Source organism: Capsicum annuum, chromosome 10 (assembly GCF_002878395.1).
Source record: "Capsicum annuum cultivar UCD-10X-F1 chromosome 10, UCD10Xv1.1, whole genome shotgun sequence".
Lineage (NCBI taxonomy): Eukaryota > Viridiplantae > Streptophyta > Magnoliopsida > Solanales > Solanaceae > Capsicum > Capsicum annuum.
Window position 1 is genome coordinate 143,462,635 of NC_061120.1, and position 26,571 is coordinate 143,489,205.

The following is a 26,571-nucleotide window of genomic DNA, read 5'->3' on the forward strand; positions in this document are numbered from 1 at the left end:
TGTTGAGACCACCATTGAATAAACCAGTTTGGGATAGGTTTTTCAAATACTTTAGAACAAATTTTTATGAACCAAGTGTGTTTGTGCTTATAATTATTATAATATAATACTTGAGAAAAGGCTTTAATATAATCCTAGTAAGTGAAATTGGCAAGTGTTTGGCCCATTGGTCCCATTGGCATAGATCGTTGAGTCATTGACGAAATTCTCCATTCTTCAATAGGAATAAGTTTTTTAATTACCATTTTGGAGTATCCATGAACTCCAGGGGTAGTTTCTTCGAGGGGGCTGTGATCAAAGGTTGCACTGAAGGTTTGCACTAATATATGTTCATAATAAGTTCGAGTTTTGTATGATTCGCCAGTAAAATATACGTTGGCAATAAGGTAATTTTTGAGTAGTCTCCATGCTTCTTCAGAATTTTCTTGTCCGGGAATATGCTGATTTTCAATATATAATATAAGTTCTCTAGCATCCAGTTTTTCATATGAAGGCTTATCTTCATAATTTTCTTGAACTATGGACGCAAAAGAATCTGCAGTTTTTTGTTGATCTGATAGATAAGATTGCAATTGTTTATATAATGGATGATTTTCAGGAATGTCTGCTAAATGTACAGAAGAACCAATATTCAGAGTTTTGGATGATGAAGATTCATCTCGAGGAATTTTTGAATTAATTAAAGTTCTATTTCCTTGCTGCAATATAGGGAAATTAGAACTTGCAGAGCTATATGCAGAATTTCTTCGATCAAAATATGAAGGGTTTGTTTGTCCTTGATATGAAGAGTTTTGATTTTTTCCACCTCATCCTCTACCTTTGACGAGTTGCCAAGTAGGATCCATACTGCATTAATAATCAGGAATTTGATCAGCATACCATGACATATATTTAGAGAGATCTTCATAAAGTGTGTCCTTTGTGATAAGGTCCTCAATGACTTTCCGTAGTATGAGCATGTGTAAATCCATATTTAGAGGAACTGCTTTTATAAAGGTGATTAAGAACGTTGCAGAGAAGAGGTGTAGAAAGAACTTCATTATATCTGTAAATATTAATCACTTAAGTCAATATCAAACCAATAAATTTCTTTTTCAAGGAATTCGTCGAGGTGAACAAAATTTTCTTCTTCTATTAGGCTACGAATTAGAGTTTCTAAGATAAGAAAATAAATATCTTCGTTTAGAGGAATGCATTTGATAATACTTATTATAGTTTTCTCAGAGAGGAAGTATGTATAAAAATTCATGTTAAATATTCTCGAGATAGAAAATCAGGCAAAAAATTTTCACTACCCTTTTTATATTGTATTTCATAATCAAAAGGGGCTAATTGAGCTTGCCACCGCGCAAATATTAATTTAGAGGCATCATGTTTGAAGTCTTTATTAAATATAAATTTGACGGATTGAGCATCAATTCTAATTATAAATTTTTGGTTATACAAATCATCTTGGAATTTTAAAACGCATTTTACAATAGTTAACATTTCATGGGCTACCGTGGCGTATTTTTTCCTGACTTTCCGTCCATTTACCAGAATAAAATCGAATCAAACATTCGGTCTTCGTATGGGGATTAACTTGTTTAAGTATTCCGCCATATCCAATATTTGAAGCGTCAGTTTCAACGATTTTTAACCAGGTAGGGTTTGCAAGAGAAGTATAAGGAAGGGTTTGAACTCTGTTTTTAATTAATTTTACTAAATTAGTGTGTGCTTGAGTCCAAGGAGTTTTGTGATCCTTTTTTAGTCTATCATATAAAGGAGCTAAGTTTCTAGATAAATTTTCATAAAAAGGGGAAATATAGTTAAGACTACCGGGAACCTTTGAAGCTGTTTTTTATCAGTAATAATATGAGGGAATTTTTTAGCAAATTCTAGACCTCGTTGTATAGGTTCAATAGAACCTTGAGAAATATTATGTCCTAAAAATCTAATATTTGTCTGAAATAAACTTATTTTTGGTTTAGAGATGACTAAGCCATTTTGAATAATTTTTAAATAATATAATATCTAATTTATTATAAAAATAATAATTTTTTGTCAAATTTATAATTTTAATACTTAAAACTTATTGAAAAAAATGATTTCTCAAAAGTATTTAAATCTATGGCCAAACTATCCAAATCCTAGCAGTCCAAATATAGTATACTACCACTAACCAATTTCTTGTCTTGGGAAAAAGGTTAGACATCAAACGATCTGTCCAAGGTTTTCAGAAAAGGTAAAAAATGGCGGACTCTTCTTCTTCTTCGTCTTGGTCATGTATGCTGTCTGGAAAATCGGATGATAAGAAAGAGGAACTCCTTGATCGAATGCTCACAAGGCTCGCACTTTGTGATGACTCCAAGTTACAAGACTTGCTCACCAAGCTTCTTCCTCTCTCCATTGCTTCCCTTTCACCTCCTTCCACTCTTATACGCAACAAAGTTAGTAACAATTTTCCTCATTTTCTATTCAATTGAGACTCTTAATTTTCTATTCTTTAGTTGCATTACTAACTGTTTTCTTGAATTGTACTTCTTTATATAAAGTAATCAATTTTCCCCTTTTCTATTCAATTCAATTGGGTATCTTAGTTTTCTCTTTTCTTGATTCTTAGTTGCTCCACTAACTGTTTTCTTGAATTTCTTTGATCACTGGTAGAGAAAGTAATAATTTTCCCCTTCTTTGTTCAATTGGATGTCCTGGTTTTCTATTTTCTTGATTCTTAGTTGCATTGTTAACTGTATTCTCGAATTTCATTATATCAGTGGTAAGAAAGTACTCATTTTCCGCCGTTTTCTATTCAATTGGGTCTCTTAGCTTTATCTTCTTTTGATTTCTTAGTTGCATTACTAACTGATTTATTGAATTTCTTTATGAAACTCCCCTCCTCAGGAGTTGCACCCTAAATGAGTTTCTCAATTTTTTTTTCTAGACTCTTAATTGCTCCATCAAGCATGATTTTCAATCCACTAGCCTTGTGAACTCTGGCTACAGGCTTGTTTGGTATGAGGTATAAGGCATAACTAATCTTGGGATTAATTTCAGGATGAGTTTATCCCATGGTTGGGATAAAATCGTGTGATAACATATCTTGGGATTAGTTATTCCTGGATTTTAATGTTATTTTTATCACAATCCCAGATAACTTGTTCCCAATCAAGCGAGCATTTAGTACCTCACTAAACATGGGCATCATGCTTCTACAACTTCCTATGAAGTTGCGCATTATCTGTCCCTGCAAATCTTTTTGGATGACCGTGGTGTCCAGGCCAACTAATTGCACAGGATACCTGGCACGTCCCACCATCGACCAACAACCAACAACAGGTACCAAATAACTTTGTCCACCAAGGCTAGAATAGAGGGGGAGAAATCACACCAAAAACTTTGTCCACCAAGGCTAGAATAGAGGGGGAGAAATCACATCATTGAACTTGTGACTTATGGTGCTCAGCCCACTCCATTGACCACTTCGCCAAACCCTTGGGTGCTTTTGTCCCTGCATTTTGAACGTGCTCTTTTTACTTTACTTGCATTCTGAAATTTGGCTTGCGTGGTAATGTCTGTTTGTTCTTTAATTTTTCTGATAATTCTTTATGTTCCTTAATTTTTTGAAACACATATTAAGTTATACTTTTGTTCTGTCCATTAGGTACTTGAGATTCTAAGCCATGTGAACAAGAGAGTGAAGCACCAGCATGACATTGGTTTGCCATTATCTGACTTGTGGCAGCTATATATGGAATCTAATGACTCATCAATGGTTAGGAATTTCTGCATCATGTATGTTGAGATGGCAGTTGAACGTGCAAGAAAGGAGGTCTGAGTTAATATTGGCTTCATATGAAGAGAAGCTCTCACATATTATTTTTCGGTTGAATTTGACATCATTTTACGAGGCAGATGTTGCTAACCTTGCTGATTCTACTATCTATTGTTTCAGGACAAAGAAAATATGGCACCTAACTTCTTAGCCAACATTTCAAAGCTACCGCTTCAACATCAAGACATACTGTTGAGGGTCATAACTAAGGTAATCACATCATCTTCATCTAGAATATATGTTGTTCTTCATTCTCCTTTTAGTTATGTATGATTGTCAGCATCCACCTGAAAGATGAAGGGAAGAACAGTAAGGAAAAGGAGAGTGACTCTAGTAGAGATGTTCAGTTGTCCAAAAATTTGTGCCAAAGTTAGAGACCATTCACAAGACAACAAAAGATGTTGATCATATCTGTGTTAAGTTCTAGGTGAAATCTTTTGTGATTTCAGGTGATTGGGGAGTGCCATTCTGCTAAAATAAGTGACGAAGTAGCTGTGAAGTACAAAAGATCTGGTGATCTGCCAGACCACAAGATATTTCTTGAATTTTGCCTTCACACGGTTTTATATCAACCAACTTCTCAAAGGTTGGACTAGAGTTTACTGTTTATATGAGTATATTGGTATGGTTTTTTTTCACACTAGATAAGCTAATTGAATAATTTGTTGTAAAATAAAATTTATCATTACAGCAGCACTTGCCCTGCCGGACTTTCGATTGCTCAATGTGACCGTGTCACTGGGAAACGACAATTGACAAGTGACTATTTAAGAAATGTGAAGGTGATTCGGTAGCTTAACCTACCCTTCTGTAAATATTACTTGGATAGATTGGTGCTCATCTCTGTTGACCATTTGAAGAAAACTTATTGTTGATCTATTATCTCTCATTATGCAGTTGGGAATCTTGAATATTGTTCAAGCCATGGAACTGCCTACAGAACTTGTTTATCCTCTCTATGTGGCTGCCTCTTCAGATTGGTACTTCTTGTTTCTTTCGAACCTGATTCTGCGGAACCTGATGTGTTTAGGTTTTGTTTTAGGTAGTTGAATGTTTCTCCCGTTTGTGATTTTCGAACAAATAACATCAGCTTCGTTGTTTTTATTTGAAAGTCAAGAGTCTATTGTTAAGAGAGGAGAGGAGCTTCAGAAGAAGAATGCTTCTGGTGTGAATTTGGAGGATGCAGATCTCGTGAGCAAACTGTTTGTGCTATTTAATGGTATGATATATATTACTCTCTCTGTCCATCAATAGCTGTCCACTATTGACTGGGCACATAAATTAAGAAACAGTAAGTGATAGGGTTAACTTTACTATATTACCCTTTGAACATAATACTCCCTCCGTCCCATTTTATGTGTCGCCATTTGACCGGGCACGGAGTTTAAGAAATAAGGGAAGACTCGGTAAAGTTTACCAAATTATCCTTTATCAAAAAATGTGCCAATATCTTTTTTTTTTAATTAAGTAGGACCAATAAGGGTAAAAGGGTAATTGTGCCTTTAAAAAGTTGCCAAATAAGGAAAGGCTACACTTATCTTGGGACGGATTAAAAAGGAAATGATGACGCATAATTTGGGACTGAGGGAGTAAATTTAATGCTTTGGAAAATGCATTGGATAAATGAATAGTATTTAATACCAAGGATAAAATGGTAGAAATGGGTAAATCATGTATTGGTTTTCCAAACTGGACAAGTATTGTTGGGCATGTATATTTAGTATAGTGGACAAGTAAAGATGGACGGAGGGAGTTTGTTAGAATCCAACTATTTGACCCTAATAATGTGATCCTGGTGATTGGTTACAGCTTTTTAGTGCTGGAATTGAAAGAGAATAAATCACTGTTAGGTTGTCTTTGCATGAGGTTGGAAGAGCGGATTTCTTATACTTGCAATTCTCTGATAGACTGGTTTCTGCGCTTTGATCTTCATAGTATAGAATGGTGCAATGGAATTTCCAATGTGTGATGTAAAAATGCTCTTAATGTAAAAATGCTTTCAGGCACATTTTACAAGGCTTAGGTATTTATAGCCCTTTGTCGACACAGGTGCAGTAGCAGAAATGAAGAGTCCCCGCAACTTAGGTTATATCCCATTCATCAAAGTTATTTCAAAATTTGATATCCCCAATTAGGGACTAATATAACAATTTATGGAAGCAAATAGACTTCCAATATCATTTCTCTGACATAAATATGTTTAGCTTATTTCATATACCTTTACTACCATAAGAACAGTTCCATTAAAAAAGTAGTAACATTTCCTACCATAAAATAGTATCATTCAGAAAGTAGAAGCATACACTTGAAGGTAAATTTGTTGTCCCTGAAGTGCAATGTCCAATGAAGAGTCATACAACAAAGGGAACTAGTCTAGTTATTAACATGTTATTCACCCCCACTACCACCATGACCTGCAACTGCTGTGAGAGGAACATATCTATAGAGGTTCTTTGCACCATTCACTTACTGGTGTTATTGAAAATTATGTTTTAAGAGTTTCTGTCTTTTCTTGTCTCAATCGTTATTTCTGATGCATGTTTTTGTAAGAAATTATTTTCTTTGCACCATTCACTTTCTGGTGTTATTGAAAATTATGTTTTAAGAGTTTCTGTCTTTTCTTGCCTCAATCTTTATTTCTGATGCATGTCCTTGTAAGAAATTATTTTTCTCTATTAGATGTAGATAATGCTAACGATGCAGCTGTTTTTGTAGGTACCCCTGGGACTGACCAAATTCCACCAGAGTCTAGAGTTAGTCCAGGGAATCCATCTTTGAGTGCAAAACTGATGTCTATTTTTTGCCGATCAATTACTGCAGCAAACAGTTTTCCATTGACTTTACAGTGTATTTTTGGTTGCATATATGGTAAAAATCCTCTCTTTGGTTTAGAACTTGGATATGCTCATAAACCATTATCACATCTTGTAAAGCATTGGAGTCATCTCTATAAGGGGACCATAAAAATATCAAAAGCTTCATTTACAGTTTGCGTTGTTTCTTCAAGATCGTGTGCTGGAATTTTAGCTTCTTACCCTGAGATATCTACTAGTCTAGAATGATTATGTTTAACATTGTTTGATGTGCCCTTAAATTATTTTTCTCCTGATATGGGTAAAAAATTATTTTTTTCTTTATGTTCATGATTTTTTCTTGAGTGGGCTACAATAAAGTATAAGTTTGTGCTTCCGAATTATTTTGCTTGCCTGGTCTGGTTCTACGGCCGAAGAGGTACCCTTTCCTTTGACCCATGGGGTTCTCTTAGTTTCTAGATACCTCTCGAGGAAGCAACCTTGTCTTTACCTTGTAAGAGCTATTGTCTTAAACTTCATAAGATCCACTGATTTTTTGTGTATGCAAAATTATAAGAAAGAAGATCTTTCTATTCACCTGATTCTCGATAATACAAAGGGGCTTCTCATACAGGAATTGTCATCTAGTAAAATAAAAGATTATTCTCCACTAACGATAAAGGAATTAATTATTTTCCTATAACTAAGTGCTTATTAAAAATCATAACAGAAAATTGGAATAATTTGGGAGACCTCTCTTCAGGTTTATCCCACTTCCATTATTTTGATTTTCTGGTAACAATACTTGATTTAAACAGTAAAAGTTTTAATATATTGGGGTTCTCTTAGTTTTTAGATACCTCTCGTGGAAGCGACCTTGCCTTTACCTTGTAAGAGCTATTGTCTTAAACTTCATAAGATCCACTGATTGCTTTGTGTATGCAAAATTATAATAAAGAAGATCTTTCTATTCACCTGATTCTCGAAAATACAAAGGGGCTTCTCATGCAGGAGTTGTCATCTAGTAAAATAAGAGATTATTCTCCACTATCGATAAGGGAAGTAATTATTTTCCTATAATTAAGTTCTTATTAAAATCATGACAGAAAATTGGAATAATTTGGGAGACCTCTCTTCAGGTTTGTCCCACTTCTGTTATTTTGATTTTCTTGTAACAATACTTGATTTAAATAGTAGAAGTTTTTATATATTCCAATTTCTAGCTTTATTTACTACATCCTACGGTTTGTAAGACAAATATTCTCATATGTGATACAATAACTATGTAGTGGTCGGCAATTCATTCAAGTGATAAAAGATGAAAAAATATTTTTCTTGTATTTGGATTTTTGAACATCAAGGCTAAAGCTACATACAACCCCCTAAAAAAAGGGGCAGTGTGGTGCACTAAAGCTCCCGCTATGAAAAGCTACATACAACCATTTAAAAGAAATAACTTACCATAAAGAAGTTTGCCATTGATACGTCTAAGTAAAATGCGCCGTGCTGGTTTTGTTCAGGTTTATATGGGCTTTTTGAGTTCGATGTGATTTTAAATGGTAGTTGTTATAGTGCAAGTATAATTAGTTAAGTGTTGGGTACAAAAAAATGTGAAAACAAGACCTCAAATGTATTATTTTTAATACATTTGTAATTTTGTATTTTTAGTTTCAACTTGCAAGCTCATGACTAACATTTGAAATTAGATAACAGAAAATTCTAAATTACAATAGAAATAATAAACATCTTAACTTACAACATCAAAAGAACCATTGCTTTATGACTAGTTTTTGGTATAGTTGGTCCAGCATCACAAATATCTTCAAATTTGGATGTTGAAAACTATTTTTATGAGAGGATCATCTTCCCGTATTCCTTGATTTCTTCACTCCACCTTTACCTGGTTTTTGTTATCCATTGTTCTTTCGTGATTGTCTTTGTTCACTTAGTGGCGTCTTCCTTGTCTAAAAGCACTTTTTGAAACCATGGTTCAAACAGAAGCACTCAGCATGCCCGAGCCATAGTAGAAAGAACTAGATATACCAAAGTTAAGAGAATTTGTAAACAAATTAGGGTTCTTCTTTCAGATGCACAATCTTCTGTTCAAATCGGAACCTTATTGGTGAATTAAAAATACATTAAAAGAAGTCTATTCTTAGGATTTATGAAATCAAAATCAAGCTCTTTGCTTCAAAAGTAATCCTATGCCATCCCCTCCAAACTGCTCACAGAAGTGCTAACTTCCTCCTAAAAGTCTGCTATAACAGAAGGAAATATTTCATGGTTGTAAATCTCTGAAGGTTTCCATATGAAGTGCTCCCAAGTTTTAAAAAGTCGATCTGCGTTAAAGAAATTTTTTTGTATATTTTGTGATTCTTCTATATATCGAGCCTCTCAAATCCCCATCAATTTAAATTTCAAGGGGTGTGCCAAGAGCTATATGTTTCAGTTTTCTATTTATGCTACCTCAAACTTAAAGCAGGTTTTTCTTATTTGCTGTTATAAAATGCTGAATCTTGTTCTTTTATTGCAATAGTACATCTATTAGGATTTCTCTGTCATTTCTTCGAACTTCCAGTAGTCATTTATACTTCTTGCTTTTTTTTTTTTATAGGAAGTAATACGACATCAAGGTTGAAGCAGTTGGGAATGGAGTTCACTGTGTGGGTCTTCAAGCATGTAAGATTTCATAACCTATAAGAATCTCCCCCAACATAGTGAAGCACAACAATCCTGTCATGTGCTAATAAAGGAGCTCAAGCATTGTTCTACGTAGGTTAAAGAAAGACGTGGGAAGTGCGATAACAATTAGGTGTACTTGAGAACATTTGTTTTTGAAAATAAAGACTCCTTTTCATGAATATAAAGGATTGGAATACCTTTACTAGATAAGTTAAAGTTCATATCACTAGTTCACCATGACGGTGCCAAGCATGCATGGCGTGGCTATGAGTGCTCTTCTTGATTTACTGATCATTCTATCCAATTATATATGCAAAAATGATTTGTTTTTTAATATCAAATGCATACATGGCGCATAAAATAACTTTTAAGATTCTCAAATTTCTCTACCAACTTTTCCCGTATTTATATCTTGCACCAAATTGGAGTCCAGGTAAGTGGATGAGGAGCCATACTCTTGCATCCTAAAATGCCTACAAGAACTTGAAGGTTAATAGGCCTCATTAACTTTTTGCTTAATTCTATTTTACATTGCAATCGAGCCTAAAAAATAAGTAATAATGTTGGTGGAATTAATAAAAGGAAGTCAAAAACTCTCAAATGCCTAGAACTGGGGGTTACAACTATAAACTGCATATTGTCAAAGGGGGATTAGAGCAGAATGAAGCACTAAACAGAGGGTTGAGAAATATCATGGAGGCAAGATACCAAGGTGATCAAAATACAGTTTTTTTTTTTCTTCAAAAGACTTACTAATGCTAATAAAAGTTATATGTTGATTGTAGAGGTAATTGGTGATTCATTGGAGATTATAGAATTTTATAGACCTCTTCTATTGAATAAAATATCCACTTTCACTTATGCTGAAAATGCCAAGATTGCTTGGGGAGACGGTCTTTGGATTCCAATGGCAATTCACTCTTCTTATATGCACCAATTCTTTGATTACTTAGCAATTTCATTGAACTTATTTTCTCTCGACACTTATTTTATCACATTCAGGGAACAATGGACCAATTGAGGCTTATGGGCCCTGTTATACTGACTGGGATTCTGAAATCTCTTGATGGGTTTTCAGCATCAGAATCAGGTGCTACTGCTCATATAAAAATTAACTTTGTTTGGCTAACCCCTTTGGGACTGATATAATCGGTTTAGTATAAGTTTTAACAATTAATATCTGTACAGATGTTGTTGCGCGGGAGACCAAAGCATTTGCCTTCCAAGCAATCGGCTTGCTTGCTAAGAGGATGCCTCAACTTTTTAGGTATGTACATTTCTTGATGTGTTTCTTTTCACTCTCCTACTCTTTTAGACCTCCCTCTCCTCCCTTCCCTATTCCCCCCCTTCCCCTGTGCCTTTCTTTCGCTTTCATCTAAAGTTGATATTGTTTTGATATGCCATTTCTTTTTGAATTTGTTACAGAGATAAAGTTGATGTTGCTTCAAGGCTCTTTTATTCCCTTCAATCTGAGGCACAATTTCTTCGTCTTACTATTCAAGAAGCAACAAATTCCCTTGCTTTTGCTTACAAGGTTCAACATTCTAAGCTGTCATCACTATATGTCATTTATATAAGTTATCTACGTCTCCACCCATCTTCTTTTATTACATGTTTTGATGGCCATTTGGTTTTCAGGGTGCACCACAAAATGTATTGAATGATCTGGAGGCGCTCCTTTTGAGAAGTTCTCAAGTGGTAGGATCCATTTGTGCCGTTGATTCCTTTTTCTTGTTCCAGTGTTATGCTTATTCCTGTTAACTTGAGAGGCTGTATTTAAGATGCAAGGTATTATTTATTATTTTTTTTGTTTACTTTTTCAAAAGGCGGAAAGCGAAGTGCGTTTTTGTGCTGTGAGATGGGCAACCTTGTTGTTTGACATGCAACATTGCCCAAGCCGATTTATTTGCATGCTTGGAGCTGCTGACCCTAAGCTGGATATAAGGTTAGCTTTTGAGATTCTTCTTAAGCAATTGTTGGATATCTTTCTACAATATTCACTTACAACCATAGTAGTATTTTTCCATATTTAGAATCTTTCCTGAGCTTTTTACAGGTTCCCTCCTTATGTAGCTTCAATTGTAAGTCTACTCAATGCAATGACATTATGAGATTTTGGTTAACCTGTCCATTTGGATAGTCTGTAGCTCTCTTTTGGCTTCTTGTTCTTGGTATGTAATAAGGAAAGGCAATCTGACATTGACATTCATTCCTTGATATATGGTTATTTTTTTCTTTTTTTTTTTTGGATTGTTAAAAACATATTGTATTAAAAATCTAGCAACCAGAAGGTGCTGTGGGGAATTTACAAGGGCTATCTCCATTACATATTGTGTAATGAGCTGAAAAATCTGCCGATGCAACAAATTAGGGAGATACATGATGGAGAGACTTTTTGGGACTTGAGATTTAGAAGGCATTTGCCAGGGGTCTATTAGAAACAGCCTCTCTACTTCTTTGGAGGTAGCGGTATGGAATGCGTACATTTTACCCTCCCCAGACCCCACTTTGTGGGAATACACTGGGTTTGTTGTTGTTATTATTGAGATTTAGAAGGCATTTCCACGATTAGGAGGTGACCGAGTTCCAAAGGTTGATGGCCATTCATCACAGGCAAGTCATCTCAGTGGATGAACGTGATGCTTTGTGGTGGGGTTTGTGGAGCAATAAAGTTCTCTGTTAAGTCTTTCTATGGGAAACTCCCAAATCAGGGAGGAGGTTGTGTTTCCATGTGATGCAATTTGGATAGCTTTGGTGCTAAGGAAGACATGCTTTTTCTCTTGGCTAGCATCTAGAGGGGTGATTTTGACGGTGGAAAATCTTAGAAAGCAAAAGGTTGTTTTGTTAGCAGGTGTTTCATGTGTAAGGGGACGGGGGAGAAGTGGATCATCTTCTTATTCTTTGTGTTTTGCCAAGAACTGTGAAAGATTTAATGTTTTGTTGGAGAAGCGGGAATATGAGAAGCGGTAAGGCATGGAATTTGGTCCCTCTTGCATTGATGTGGGTTGTATGTAATGAGAGACATACGAGAGCTTCTGAAAAGGTAGAGTCGAGTTTTCCTAAGTTGAGGAATAGCCTCGTGTCACTTATTTTCTTTTGGTACACCCATAAAATTCCCTCTTGTATAGAAGAATAGGTGGACTTTGTAAAAAATCAGATTTTGTAGATTCTTTACCTTTTGGTTTATCTATTGTATACGGCCATCTGGGCCTTGTTTATGAATGGAATGCATTGACCTTACAAAAAAAAAATATTGCAATTGCCATGTTACACCAAAAAAGCAGTTGTGATAAACATCCATACTTAGTACTAACTTCACATTCTTATTTGCTTTCAAACATCCTTGCATTCATTTCCCTTCCTAACTCAACCATACTGCCTAGGAGAGTAGTCCATGTTTTCATCTTTGTCTTACCCAAACCTTTTGAGTACCAGCATTAGAGCAGTTCTTTGGTCGTCCTTGGCATTGTCCAGTTAACCTCGATGTGTTCAGAACAAAGTCCATCTGTCAAGTTAATGCATGGTGAACTAAAAGATGATTAGCATCCTCATTGTGCCTCTCACAACAGTGCACGCTACTACAAATGCTCTTTCCTCTTCTCGGACAATAATTCTTAGCCATGTGAGTTATTTCTAGCAAACCATATATTAGTGCGGGCTCTCTACTTTTTTGTGTACCACTTGTATCCCGGGACTTAAATCACAAAACATAAGTAACTTTTACCTTCTCTAAAAAATTTCTATAAATTTCTATTAGTCATTTGGTGATGTTGTTTCTTCTAAGTGAAGAGTCAGTTCTACTTTTATTCAATTGTAACACCATTCCTTGAAACTTTCGCTCCCCATTTTTTGGTCAACATGTGTGGTTTTGGGCAAACTAATTTTTGCGATTTGGATCCTTCAAGTGTAGACATGAAAGGTGTGAGAATATAAGAGAAAAATATTATTGAATTGTTGTAACTATATGATTACATTGAGACCCTATTTATAGACATTACATTCCAATCCTTTTCCGAATGGGACACTACATTACAATCCCTTCCCAAGTAGGATTCTATATGCTATTCCAATTCCTACTCATATTTTAACACTCCCCCTCAAGTTGGTGCATAGAAGACATATGTACCAAGCTGGTTATGGATGTAACGAATACGAGGATATGTGAGGGACTTGGTGAAGATATCTGCAAAAAAAATTGATAAGGATCTTTGGACGTCTGGGAGACCTCAACTGAAACGGAACGAACTGAAAAGTGATCCGAAAAACAGTAAACATTTGTGGAAAGTCAATGTGTCGTTGGGAAATTACTGGAAACTGGTATAAAATATATGGGTCATCTCGAAATCAAGAGATGAGTAGATCTTGGACAAGATAGTCACTGAAGAACTGGTCGGAACACACTCACACGCCGGATTATTTAGATTTGATGGCTGAAAAGTGGTCACCATTTGAGAAAAAATTATATGGGTAGGGTCGGAATGATGACACGACCCTACTAAAAAAGAAAATTATATGGGTAGGTTGGAATGATGGCACGATCCTACTGAGAAATAGAAATTATAGGGGTGGAGTTGGAATGACGACACAACCCTACTGAAAAATAGAAATTATATGGATAGCGTCGGAGTAACGATATGACCCTACTAAAAAAGAGAAATCATATGGATAGGGTCGGAATGACGGCACAACCCTAATGAAAAAGAGAACTTATATTGATAGGATCGGAATAATGGCACGACCCTACTCAAATCAGATCTGAAGACGCATGGAACTACACAAATCAGATCTCAGGAGTCACCAGAAAGACGCACGGTGCTATGCAACTCAGATTTGAAAAAGTAGTTCGAAAAGATGCACGGTACTATGCAAATTAAATATGAGTAGTCTGGAGAGATGCATTGTGCTTTGCAAATCTGATATGAGAAAGTATTCACCAGAAAGATGCATAGTGCTACACAAATTAGATATGAGAAAGTAGGAAATAGAGGTGCGGTGACCTAACTTTTGCTAATATGATCATTGGCCGGACGGGCGACATATATAGGTTATAGCCGCCCACCGGCAGTGGAAGCGCTTTGATTCTCTACCAAGATCGTAGAAGCTCTGATACCATGTGAGAATATAAGAGAAAAAGATTATTGAATTGTTGTAACTATATGATTACATTGAGGCCCTATTTATAGATATTACATTCCAATCCTTTTCTTAATAGGACACTACATTACAATTCTTTCCCAAGTAGGATTTTATATGCTATTCCTATTCCTACTCATATTTCTAACAAAAGGGAAAATGTTTGGAAGAGATTGAAGCAGTTAGGGGCTTCATGGGTGGCCCTTGTGCTGTTTGTGGGGATTTCAACACTATTAGATTTCCTTCTGAAAAGATAGAACTGTAGGAGGAGATCTCCAGCTCTGGTGGACTTCTCAGATTTTATAGAGGAGATAACATTGATAGATCCTTCCCTGGAAGGGGGCATTTTCACCTTGTTCAAGGGAGATAATAATATGGTTGTTTCTAAAATTGGCAGAATACCTTTTTTAAAAGATTGGGATGATACAACAACAACAACAAACCCAGTATATTCCCACATAGTGGGGTCTGGGGAGGGTAGAATGTATGCAGTCCATACCCACTACCTCTGAAGATTGGGATGATAAATTCAGTAATATCAGACAACATGTTCTACAAAGGGTTGAATCTGATCATATCCCTATATCAGTGCAATGTGGTATTTGTGAACAGAACAAATCCTGCTTTAAATTTGAGAACTGGTGGTTGAATAACGAAGGTTTTGTGGACAGAATTAGAGAACTATTGACTTCTTTCGATTTTGCAGGCAAGCCTGATTATATTCTATCTATCAAGCTCAAAGAATGTGAAAGCAAGCTAAAGAAAGGAGTCGAAGCAGTCTAGGCACCTAGTTTTTCAAAATACTCAGATTTTGAATCAACTTGCTATAAGATGCTGTCCATCATAATAGACTGCTGTCAAATGAGGAATCAGTTTCGAAGGCGGCCCTTCTGATGGAATGTGATGAACACATCAATAATGTAGAAATAGCATACACACAGAGATCTAAAGCTCTTTGGCTTAAAGAAGGTGACTAAAACACTAGTTTTTTTCCATAAAGTGGCCAATGCACATAAGAGAAACAATGACATAAGTCAACTAGTGATACAAGATGAAACAATGGAGGACTAGAAGGAATTAAGGGGGATATCATCAAATTCTATCAAAATATGTATTCTGAAACCTAAGTTGCAGGAACTCTTCACTTTTGTTGCCGCACCCGTGCCAGATTCTCCGAAAATACACTACTTTAGGAGAATCCGATGCGCGCTGGTTGATGATTTTGAAGAGTTCGAGCAATATAGTCTAAAACTGTTGAATGAAGACCTATCAACAAGCTTATCAATTGGGCTACCATTACTGAAGAAGAGAGAATCTTGCAGGGTGACTTCAAGGAACATGAGGTGTTTACTCGCTCGAAGATGTGTGCCTTGGATAAAGCTCCTGACCTAATGGTTACACAATGGGTTTCTTTATAAAATGTTGGGAGATACTTAAGCATGACATCATGGAAACTTTCCTTAACTTTCATACTCGTCGGATGACGTAAGCACGGTTAGTGGTAATGCAATCCAAATCACCATTGATACAATCCAAGCTTCATCATGGTCTTACAAACGAAGTTGGCCGAGGAATTGGAAGACTTGTCGGTTAAATGCAATTTTGGAAGCTTGGTAGTTGATGGGAATGAAGACATGGAACTCGAAAGCGAGCATGTTTGGATAGAGCTTCCAAGAGATCAATATCATGTGTGGATGATAACTTGGGAGATGCGTTGCTAAAGGACCTTCGGAGTCGAGGAGCTAAAGGTTGTTCTGGACCATGTGCGCCCCTACTTGCGCCAACAACACATGAGCATGTGTGGCCAACACGTGGGCATATGCGCCCTCACATGGGTGGGCATATGGTGCCCTTTTGCTGATTTGCTCCCAAATCTCATTGGGTCGCCCCATGTTCTCATTTAGGGTCACTTTTAGGCCCATTTTGTAATAAATAGCCCTTGACTCTAAATAGCTAGGATTTCTCTTTTCTACCTTAGATGATTTTTGATGAGGCTTACACTTACGAGTGCGTTAAGCTTGTTGAAAGCTTTTGTTGAACTGTATTGTGAAACATTGGTTGCGAGTGAATTAAATTTGCTCCAGGTCTTCGTAGGAGTGAGGTGCTTGTTGTAAGTTTAACGTTTGAGGGTCATTGGTTTAATATACCTTTAGTTTGCTTACGTTTCCTCTTTTTGTAGATAGATATCTATTTATCACTTTCCTTATTATCTTTTGATTTCCGTACTTTGTGTTTGCTTTTGTATTTTGTATTTTGTATTGTATCATCGGATTTTTGAGAAAAGCCATGATGTTGCCTATAGCTTTAATTCCTAAGAAGATGGGCGAAAGAACTGAGAGATTTCATGCCTATAAGCTTTACATGCAGTGTATATAAGCTGATATCAGAAGTTCTAACAAAAAAATGTTTAATCAAAGGTAAGCAAATAGGAGATGTTGTTTTGATTGCAAATGAAGCTGTGGATTCCACAATCAAACAATAGAAGCCAGGAAAATTATGCAAATTAGACATTGAAAAGGCATATGATAATGTCAACTGGGATTTTTTGTTGGAAGTGTTAACATGTAGAGATATGGAGGAAAATGGATCAAATCTGTATGTCAACTGTCAAATTTTTAGTACTCATCGATGGATCCCAGAGAGTTTTAAGATAAGAAGATCCTCTGTTCATCTTAGTTATGGAAGTATTGAATAACATGATTAAGATCGCAAATTCCAATTTGTGGCTTAGAGGTGAGATGACCAGGAACACAAATATGAGTATGGAAGTCAGATATCTTCAAAATGCTAATGATACACTAGTTTTTGTGATGCCGAAGAGGACCAACTAAGAGTCCTGAGAACCATATTGATGTTATTTGAAAGGGTTCAGGTTTGCATATAAACCGGAGAAAGCGTCACTTATACCCTATTAATGAAGTTGCAAATGTGAACTAGTTGTCCTTAATTTTGGGTGCAGAAGTTGTGGAGCCCTGCCAACTATTTATCTTGGAATGCCCTTAGGAGCCAAATTTAAGCCCAAGGAAGTTTGGAACTCAATTGTGGAGAAATGTGAAGAGAAACTAGCCTGTTGGAAAACCCATTAACTATCTCTAGGTTGAAGGATCACACTTATAAACTCAGTTCTTGATGCACTTCCTACTTAGATGATGTCACTTTTTCCTATCCAGTGAGGGTTGTTTTGAGATTGGACAAGTTCAAAAGGAATTTCTTATGTGAAGGAAACAAGGAGAATAAAGCTTTTCATTTAGTTAGTTGGTCTGTTTTACTTGGCAGAAAGCAAGGTGGACCAGGCGTGAGGAATCTAAAGTTGCACGACAAAGCTCTCAAACTATAATAGCTATCGAGATATTCGTAAGAGCCCTCATCCCAATAGAGTGATATTATCAGGGCAAAATATGGGGAAGATAATTGTTTGATGATTAATGAAGTACATTCTCCTTATGGAGTACGTCTGTGGAGATCTGTAAGAGTATTATGGCCTTATATGAGGAATCAAGCCTACATAAAGGTGAGCAATGGGTATAGTTGATCAGTTTGGGAAGATAACTGCTGGTAGGGGGTGTCTGAAAGATAAATATCCTAGTATTCATGTACTGTCTATGCAACATCCGTTGACAGTAGCAGATGCATGGTCCTCACAGGGGTGGAACGTACAACTCATAAGGAATTTAAATGACTGGGAAATGGATCTTGACTGAGTTTTTCAAAGTGCTAAAAGGTTTTAAGGGTGTACAGGGGAGGGTGTGGATTGTCTGTGCAGGAGAGAAGACAGTAGGGACTCTTTAAAGCAAGTTCAGCTTACAAGTTGTTGAATCAAGACAATCAACAGATAGCTCATTAGCCTTGGAAAGTGAAAATATACCTTTCAAGGTCTCTTGTTTCACATTGTTATTAGCACATGAAGTTGTTTTGACCCAAGATAATCTTAGTAAGAGAGGGATCTCCTTTTGTTCAAGATGTTTTCTTTGTGGGGGAAAACGTGAGATATACAACCATCTATTCTTATATTTCAAGGTTACAAATCAGCTAACTGGGGACTTTTACTAACCTTAGAGGCATAACATGGACAATGCCGCGGAAGATAGCTGAGGTTCTCTTTAGCTGGGAGGAGGCAGGAGCAGGAGTTGCAGATGAGGATAGATGAAGGATTATCCCACCTTTTATATGGTGAACGATCTGGATATCAAGGAATTCCAAATGTTTTGAAGACACTATCAGTTCGGTACAAAAAATTAAATCTAATTGCATTAGATTTTTTTGGTTTTGGTTTAGACAATTCCGTGTAGAAGATATTGACTCGATCATAGATTTTTATTTTATTGAGAAAGGTAATTGTATGTTCACACAAAAGTGTTCATCATCCAATGAATGATGCTGTTGGTTTTACAATGCACACTGACCAAGGCTACAGTGACCAACAAGTAGTACTTTTTACAGATTTCTGTTTCCCCACCCTCTCCTATTTACACACACAAAAAAGTAACAGACTCAAACACTTTATCTTGATCTTCTGGATGCTCCTTCTGTGCCCTCAAAACATCTCTCATTTCTTTCCTTCCAAGAGTTCACCAGATGCATGCAGGAGTGCTCCTCCACCACTCTTCATTTAAGCCTCTTCTTCCAATTCCGTTCCAACTTTTCAGCAGCTCCAGGGTAGTCCTTGGCTTTATCCACCTCACCCCTAGTATACAAAAGTAGATGTTCCACAGATTTACAACTATTTTGCAGTGCAAGAAGAGATGATCATTAACCTCTGGTTTATTCCCACTCATAAACACCTTTAGCAAATCTGTGAACCTGTTCTCTGTCATACTTCATGTGTCGACAAGCTTTTCTGGTCGCCAACCACACAAAACAAGATACCTTATTTGATATTCCAGATTAACTTCCAAGGCCAGTTCCTTATCAAGAATTGATTGTAGTTCATTTCCCAATAGCATGAGCTTACAGTGAAAATCCCTTTAGCATGTAGCTTCCATTTTGGTTACCTGAGGATGTGCCCAGTACCCAGAGAAAATCTGCTACTCTGCCAGATTTAGGTTCCATATTTGGAGGCTCCATACTTGAGAAACTGTTGTATTCTTCTGCGAAATTAGTGTGTGCAGTTGTGGGAATAGGAGTCTGAAGGTATCCTCTCCTACCCTGTGCTCATTTCAAAAGTCAACTTTCCTTCCATCACCCACCTTGAAGTGAATGTTTCTATTAAACTGAAGCCATAGTCTTCTAAATATTTTCCATACACTGCACCCAAAAGTGTCCAAATCTTCCCACTTGCCAGTTGCTTAGTGCTCCTTATCTACATTGTAGTAGCTCTATGGCCAATTCTAAAGTAAGCAACTATTTTGTGTGCTGAAGTCCCTCTTGATTCTGTTAAGGGTTATAGCATCCCATTTTACAAGGTTGTCTCCTCTCTTCTCCTTGTTTCATTTCCATAAGAAAGTCCTTCTCAGTTGGTTAATTTTCTTCTCAATGCTCTTGAGGATGGCAAACAAACTTGTTGGTACTCACCGTCACGACCCAAAAACTCGGGTCACGAAGGCACTTATCGCGGCTAAGCCATGATAAGTAACCTAATCACCCAAATTGATATTAAATAAGAAAACCAAACACAAATACCAAGGCGAGACTTCTAGAGCGAAGTCGGACCATACATGTATCATAATAGTGGAGGTCGGAATATCAATAATACCATAAACCATTCCAAAACTGATCTCATAGTGTAAGAACAATCTAAGTACATCTCAAAGTCTGAAAATACAATTGAAAGTCCCCAAAAAAACCTACAAGTTTGTCCCAGAATCCAAAATAAGACATAAACTAGATAGAATGATATCTCGAATGTATCACAGGTCTCCGCACGAACTCAGCTGCCGCACGGTGCACTCATACCTGGATCTGCACCGAAAGATCATAGTAGGGATGAGTATGGTCCACTTGTACTTCGTAGGCATCATAAGCCGACTGAGCAAAGTAGAAAATAAGGTATATAAATACATAATATGAGCACGTCACCTGCAAGCAGAATATGTCACAAACGTTAGCTCACCTCGTCTCCATTAACAGTTCTAAATATATCACATAAACTTGATACAATGAAAAATAAATACAAAATAGATATACATCAAATCAAACACGAAAGCACAACACTGAAGATGCGTAATGTATGAAATGCATAAAGGATGATTATGTGATATGTTTGAGGTTATCACATAACCTCCGTATACACCTATCGAGCATCTGTGCTTCCAAGTAAGACCCATGGGGGTTCGCAACCCATATACAATCTCAATACTAAATCCCAGTCTCAATATCCATATCTCCTCTCTAACTCGTGGCTATGGCAGATGGTTTTGTAAAAGTGTCACATTTTTGTCAAAAATCAATATTTCTACAATGGTACTAATATATCATGAATGTATGTATGATATGAGGATGTGATGCTCACAATCAAATTAGTATGAAGATCTCAAATCTAGCCAATATACACACATGTGAGCTAAAAATTCACTCAATATGTTAACCATCCATAGACTCAATATAAGCCATGTACCATTAGAGTGAAATGTGCGAGTAAGACATCAATAATACCACAATAACCCCAACTTAAGCCTTTCTAACACAAGGGAAGCGATCCAACATATACATAAGGACAAAAATATCAGATAAGGTCCCCACACGGGCCGCACATAACAAATACCATCTCAGATTATAACAACATAACATAGGCACACAATAGTAATTACACCATTTTCATAATTATTATCCGTATCCATAGCGTGCTTTTATATAATTATTAATTACTCAGCCTAGTCTGAAGAAAGTTAAGTCATAACCACCTCTAAACGAAGAAATCCCGGTTCAAAGCCCTTAAACAAGGAGCCTCCCCCTCTCGATCAGTCTCGGAATCAACTAAAACATACAAATATAAAATCTACACGTTAAAATCTAAGTTGCTTGGACTCGGGTGCGGGTGCCCGATACGGGTACGAATCTAGAGGTCGGATCCTTCACGGTCTCAATTTAAAGATTCAGGGATATGTATCTAGAGATGGATATGGGTGCGGGGATTTGGAGAAAAATAATTTAAGTATCTAAAAATAGAGTTATAAAACATAAATTATGAGATATTATGAGGAAAACTTGAGGAGAAAATTTTGTTCAAGAAGAAAATCCTGAAAGGAGATAAAAGGAAAAGCAATAACATAGAAATTTCTATGTACAAGGTATTCCATTTTCTTTAATTTTACCTAGCTTTTGTTTTGATTGCAAATTTTCTCAATTCTATCCGGACTTTCTCGGTCGGTTTTGGTCAAAGTACCCAAAATCGGTTGATTAGATTGGTTGTGGATCCCACACCCACACCCATGTCGTGTCGACACAGGTGCGGCATCGAAAGTGAAGAGTCCGAGTAACCTAGGTTAAAAGAAAACAGTGATACCCATGTTGCCTACTTCCGAGTCGGGGTCAAAACGGACCCCTGAAACGGGTTTTTGAAAAGAAAGCGTAAAACTGGAATTTTTGTCCACAAACACATTACCCATGATTAAAGGAAGCCATAGGAGAAAACCTAAGTGAAAATGGGTTAAAACGGAGTTTAAATTGAAGAAAAATCATTTTAGGCCTTTCGAGCCAAAATCCTTGAATTCCACTTTTGAAATCATATCTTAACGAGTTTTAGATGACGAGAATCGAAATAAAATAGTTGAAATAATGATTTGGAGCTTACCCAATTTGAAAATGGAAGAATTCGTCCAAAAATTCTTAAGCCCGAAGCTCAAAGCCTCAAAATGGGAGAAAAATTGATTTTTATGTGGTGACCTAGCAGTGATTGCTTAAGCGACTAAATGGTTGCTTAAGCAATCGTCGTTAAGAGACCAGATAGTTGCTTAAGCAACAAGGCCACCTCAGCCGACTTTCGCTTAAGTGATCTTCCTGTCACGTAAGCGGCATCTGCTTAAGCGATGGGTGGTCGCTTAAGCGGTTGGGGGCACATCAGCTGGCTGCCTAAGCACTCCTTGGTCGCTTAAGCTATTGCATCAGCTGGTGCTACACCAACAAACTTGGAGTTTCTTCCAAGTTTCCGATGGGACCCTCGGAATTCGTTTGGAATCTCGAGAATGCAAACGAGATATGCTACTAGACTAAATGCGACGTTCCAGACTCAATGATGACATTAGATTTTCGAAAAGAGGTTTTCACAAAATTGACCCCCTAGATCTAATTTTAAAATCTTCTGAACCGAGGGTTGAATTTAGATCTAAAATCCACGAAACAAAACCAATCACCTTACCAACTTAAAATCGTTGTTCCAGATCTGCTGGCGCAGTCCGTTTTGCCATCCGACACGCAGAACAACAAATGTTGACCGAAGTGGATTATAAGGCCTTTTAACCTCTAAAAATCACAAACTTGCACAAATCTCACCAAAATGCATTGAAAACTGTGCCAAACATCCCCACACCCAAAAATATCGCGTAGCAACCACGGGGAGGGGTAAAATGGTCAAAACACAAAAATGAAAGATTCACAGAATCAAGTCTTTACAATCACATTCTTTGAGCTATTAAGGAATTTGCCTTAAATGTTATTTCTGGAATTAGTAGGACTGATCTCCTGTCCCTGACATTAATCAGGCTCATGTAGCGTCCATACTTTTTGAAATTCTCGTCACATAAAATTTCGGATAACACCTCTTTTCTCCTCGATCTTTTCACTGCATTTCTCGTTGTCTTAGATGTTCTCTAAGGATTTGAACGATCCATTCCATTGTTTTTTTGATGAAAGTCGTTCTTGTGTTGGCGTTTCTACTTCTTTCAGTCTATTTGTACTATCCCCCGCTGTTCCAGAGCTCCTCACAACATCAAATGATTTAAAGCCTATCGTGAAATCCCCCCATAGCCATGGAAAGTATCGACAAATACCAAAGAAAAGGAGGGAGACAAAGAAGTTGAAGAAGAGAAGGGAGGAAGAAAGGAGAGGAAGGGTGGTTTCGACAATCAAAGCAATCAAAAGGATCATTGGAGAGAAAGGAGGAGGAATCTACTAGTCTAGGACATAATTTTGACAATCGTGCCTATGAGCTTTTGTCTGTAGAGAGAAGTTTTTTATTCAATACCCTCGATACGAGAAACATCTCTAGAGCAATGTTTAAGGACGATCATACATGTCCTAGGATTTTGTTAGGTTTTGATCTACTGTTCTTCCTTTTGCTATGTAAATATGGTTTTAGCACAGCCTATGTGCTGTTTTGGTCAGTATACAAATGTTACTTTATCAAAAAAAGAATGTATTTCATTTGTGTTAGTGGTTGCTAGCTAATAATGATGTTAGAATGGAGGGTGGAGATGTTAGAACCCGGGAATACTAACTATAGGTTTGGACAACCCGTCGTTGTGTGCCCACTGCATATACTGATGTTTTGGCTTCTTTGTTGCAACCCAAAATTCATTCATATCATGAGTCTTGACAATGATATGTCCAATACCTATTATACCATCTTCTCCATCAAATGTGTACAACTTGAGAATTTTTAAGTAATTTATGCTTATAATTTTAGGTAAGGCTCTGGGAAGTTGCCAGTTGTGTGAACAAATTGTGCTTGCACGTAACAACGGATTCATCGAAGGTAGGTGAATGCTGTCTGCTTTTGCTTGGGTATGGAGCAGTGTTGGCATCTCTGTGGTACTATTTTTGTTTGATAACCTCTCTGTGGGTACTAATATTTTAATAGGATGATTCCTAGTTGTAGATTCAATTCACCATTGAAGAGATCATCTAGCAACCTTTTATGTGGTCACTTGTATGTTGCCCTTAAAACTTTTCTTCTACAGAATAAGTAACAAACTTGTCGTGAGACCTTGCCCAAGTGTTGTGGTTAAGGCGGCAGAACATGGAAGTTAGGGTTCCGTTCTCTCTACCAGCTTAAACTTTTGATATAAATAGTTCATGGTCTTATAGGAGGTGCGCGGATGCCCCAGTACGTAGGTATGAGAGTTTAGCTAGGGATGGTTTCAAGCGAGGTAGAGGTAGACCAAAGAAATACTAGAGGGCGGTGATTAGACATGACGTGGAACAACTTTAGCTTACCGAGGACATGACCCTAGATAGGAAGGTGTGGAGGATGCGAATTAGGGTAGAAAGATAGTAGGAAGGAGTGCGTCCTTACTAGTAGGTAGGAGGACTTTGTTTTGTTATCCGTGCCAGTGGCCATAGTGCTAGTCTTGCTTCAAAATGTGGTATCTTTTGTCGTACTACTTAGTGATAGTCTTGTTTATGTTATTATTTGGTGTGTTAAGACCTATTGTTTTTTGTTCCCTTTACTATTATTTTTAGACTATTTTTGTTTTGAACTGGGTTTCTATCGGAAACAACCTCTCTATCTCACATCTGAGGTAGTGGTATGGACTGCGTACACTTACCCTTGGGTTTGCTGTTGTCTTTTAGGCCTAATTGTAAAATGTAATTAACTAGATCGTATTCAACAATGGGGGAGGAAAAGCCCTTTGATCAGTTAACTTTAGCCACTTACTATAAAGTGTGCTTCCATTCCCCCTTATCCAAAAGAATCTCTCCTTGTTTAGTGAAATATAGTCAAAAAGGATTCATATAGCCGACCCCAATTTGTTTGGGACTGAGGTATGGTTCTTCTTGTTGTGTTTGCTTAAGTAATTTTCTTTTCGGGGTGGGGGTGGGGGTGGGGGGTGGGGGGATTGCTACATTTGAAATTTATCTAAGTTCACTCCACTATTTTAATTTTCTGGAATTTGGTCTAATTGATGTGGATTCCCTACCTAATGGGGAAAATGAGAGTCACATGGAGTGAAATGGGTTGAGGTTTTTCTTCCACTGAAAGTAAGCTAACCCATAGATTGTCTGAAGTTTCTGGGTCCAAGATTGCAAAGCTGAAGCCTGAAGTAATGGCTCCTTATAATTCCCTTGGCGTTTATCTGGAAAAACTGTCTACCGCAAATATTTGGCTTCTCGTCTTCTTTATCCTTTCAAATGGGTACTGCATAATAGATCAGTAGTAGTGACGGAAAGAAAGCAGGAAGTAACTCAAAACAGAAGACATGGTATTCCTCATTGTTGAAACCGTTTATTTTGTTTTATAGTTTATGTTCAAGTTATGTGCAATAGATTGTTGGGTGATTTCTTGGTTGGGTTAATAGCTATTATCTCCTCTTTCTATACACTGTATTCAAATGTGCAACTTGTGTAGGGAAATTGCACTAGAAGGTTTATTTCCTGATGAGGATCTAAGGAAAGCAGTAAGCAAAAGCCTCAACTTGAAGTACCCAAAACTTTCTGACATGCTAGACTATATTATCCAACAGCAGCCTGCAGTGTTGGATTCTGCTAGTATGAGAGGTTCAAAGCTTCTTTTTCCATCAAAATCTTATGTGGCTATGATCAAGTTTTTGTTGAGGTGCTTTGAGGCAGATATGAAACAGAATAATTTGGTAGAAGGTTCCCATTATTCAGCTGCAGTTGAGAAATTATGCTTGCTTCTAGAATGTGCAATGGCTTACGAAGGTTCTGTTGACCTGCATGCTAATGCCTCCAAAGCGCTTATATCTGTTGGATCTCATATGCCCCAGGTAGGCTCACATTTCCCTTGAATGGTAGAAGAAGATGACTACACTAAATTCTCATTTTATATCTGATTTATGGGTTCAGGAAATTTTGGTTTTCTAATATAATTGACAGGTGATAGCTTCTCGATATGTTGATAAAGTCAAATGGATGAAGCAATTTTGGGGGCATATTGACTTTGATACACGGGAATCTATATCTCGCTTAATTGGAATTGCTTCCTGTTCACTTCCACTTCACAGTTTGTCTGATCTTATTGTTGAATTGATTGCTTTAGTCTGTACAACACCTAAGTTAAGGTTGTAGCTTTGGGTATAAAACATTTAGATGTCTTTCACTTCTTGTGGTCATCTCCCTTGTTGGAGCAACTGCATTAGTTTTCTGATGATATTATCCATTATCAATTCTTGCAGGTTCGAGATGCAGCATGGCGTGCTATGTACTTTAGGCTATGTTACTGCAAATAGCATGTCAAAAACCGTTTCTGTAAGTTGTTTTTGGGTTAAATTTCCTTGTCAAATTGATGTAAAATTTCCTTGGTTGAGATGGATACTTTGT

At 36.9% G+C, this 26,571-nt stretch overlaps 1 protein-coding gene across 6 annotated transcripts in view; it reads left to right on the forward strand.

Moving 5' to 3' along the window:
- Positions 1 to 2,127: 2,127 nt before the first annotated feature.
- The window catches only part of LOC107845889 (proteasome adapter and scaffold protein ECM29), a 59,377-nt gene continuing 34,933 nt past the window's right edge, over positions 2,128 to 26,571 (forward strand). For 2 of the 6 annotated variants that reach the window (XM_016690384.2, XM_047398200.1), the window contains exons 1-17: positions 2,128 to 2,429; positions 3,641 to 3,808; positions 3,932 to 4,021; positions 4,261 to 4,397; positions 4,503 to 4,593; positions 4,709 to 4,791; positions 4,924 to 5,030; positions 6,527 to 6,679; positions 9,218 to 9,282; positions 10,288 to 10,375; positions 10,474 to 10,552; positions 10,711 to 10,819; positions 10,924 to 10,983; positions 11,112 to 11,230; positions 25,640 to 26,018; positions 26,128 to 26,312; positions 26,427 to 26,499. In XM_016690384.2, coding sequence (XP_016545870.2) covers positions 2,232 to 2,429; positions 3,641 to 3,808; positions 3,932 to 4,021; positions 4,261 to 4,397; positions 4,503 to 4,593; positions 4,709 to 4,791; positions 4,924 to 5,030; positions 6,527 to 6,679; positions 9,218 to 9,282; positions 10,288 to 10,375; positions 10,474 to 10,552; positions 10,711 to 10,819; positions 10,924 to 10,983; positions 11,112 to 11,230; positions 25,640 to 26,018; positions 26,128 to 26,312; positions 26,427 to 26,499 — 2,184 coding nt within the window. In that variant the 5' untranslated portion in view covers positions 2,128 to 2,231. Of the gene's footprint in view, positions 2,430 to 3,640; positions 3,809 to 3,931; positions 4,022 to 4,260; positions 4,398 to 4,502; positions 4,602 to 4,708; positions 4,792 to 4,923; positions 5,031 to 6,526; positions 6,680 to 9,217; positions 9,283 to 10,287; positions 10,376 to 10,473; positions 10,553 to 10,710; positions 10,820 to 10,923; positions 10,984 to 11,111; positions 11,231 to 25,639; positions 26,019 to 26,127; positions 26,313 to 26,426; positions 26,500 to 26,571 lie in introns of those variants that run through there. The other 4 variants (XM_016690386.2, XM_016690388.2, XM_016690387.2 and 1 more) reach the window with 4 other exon arrangements.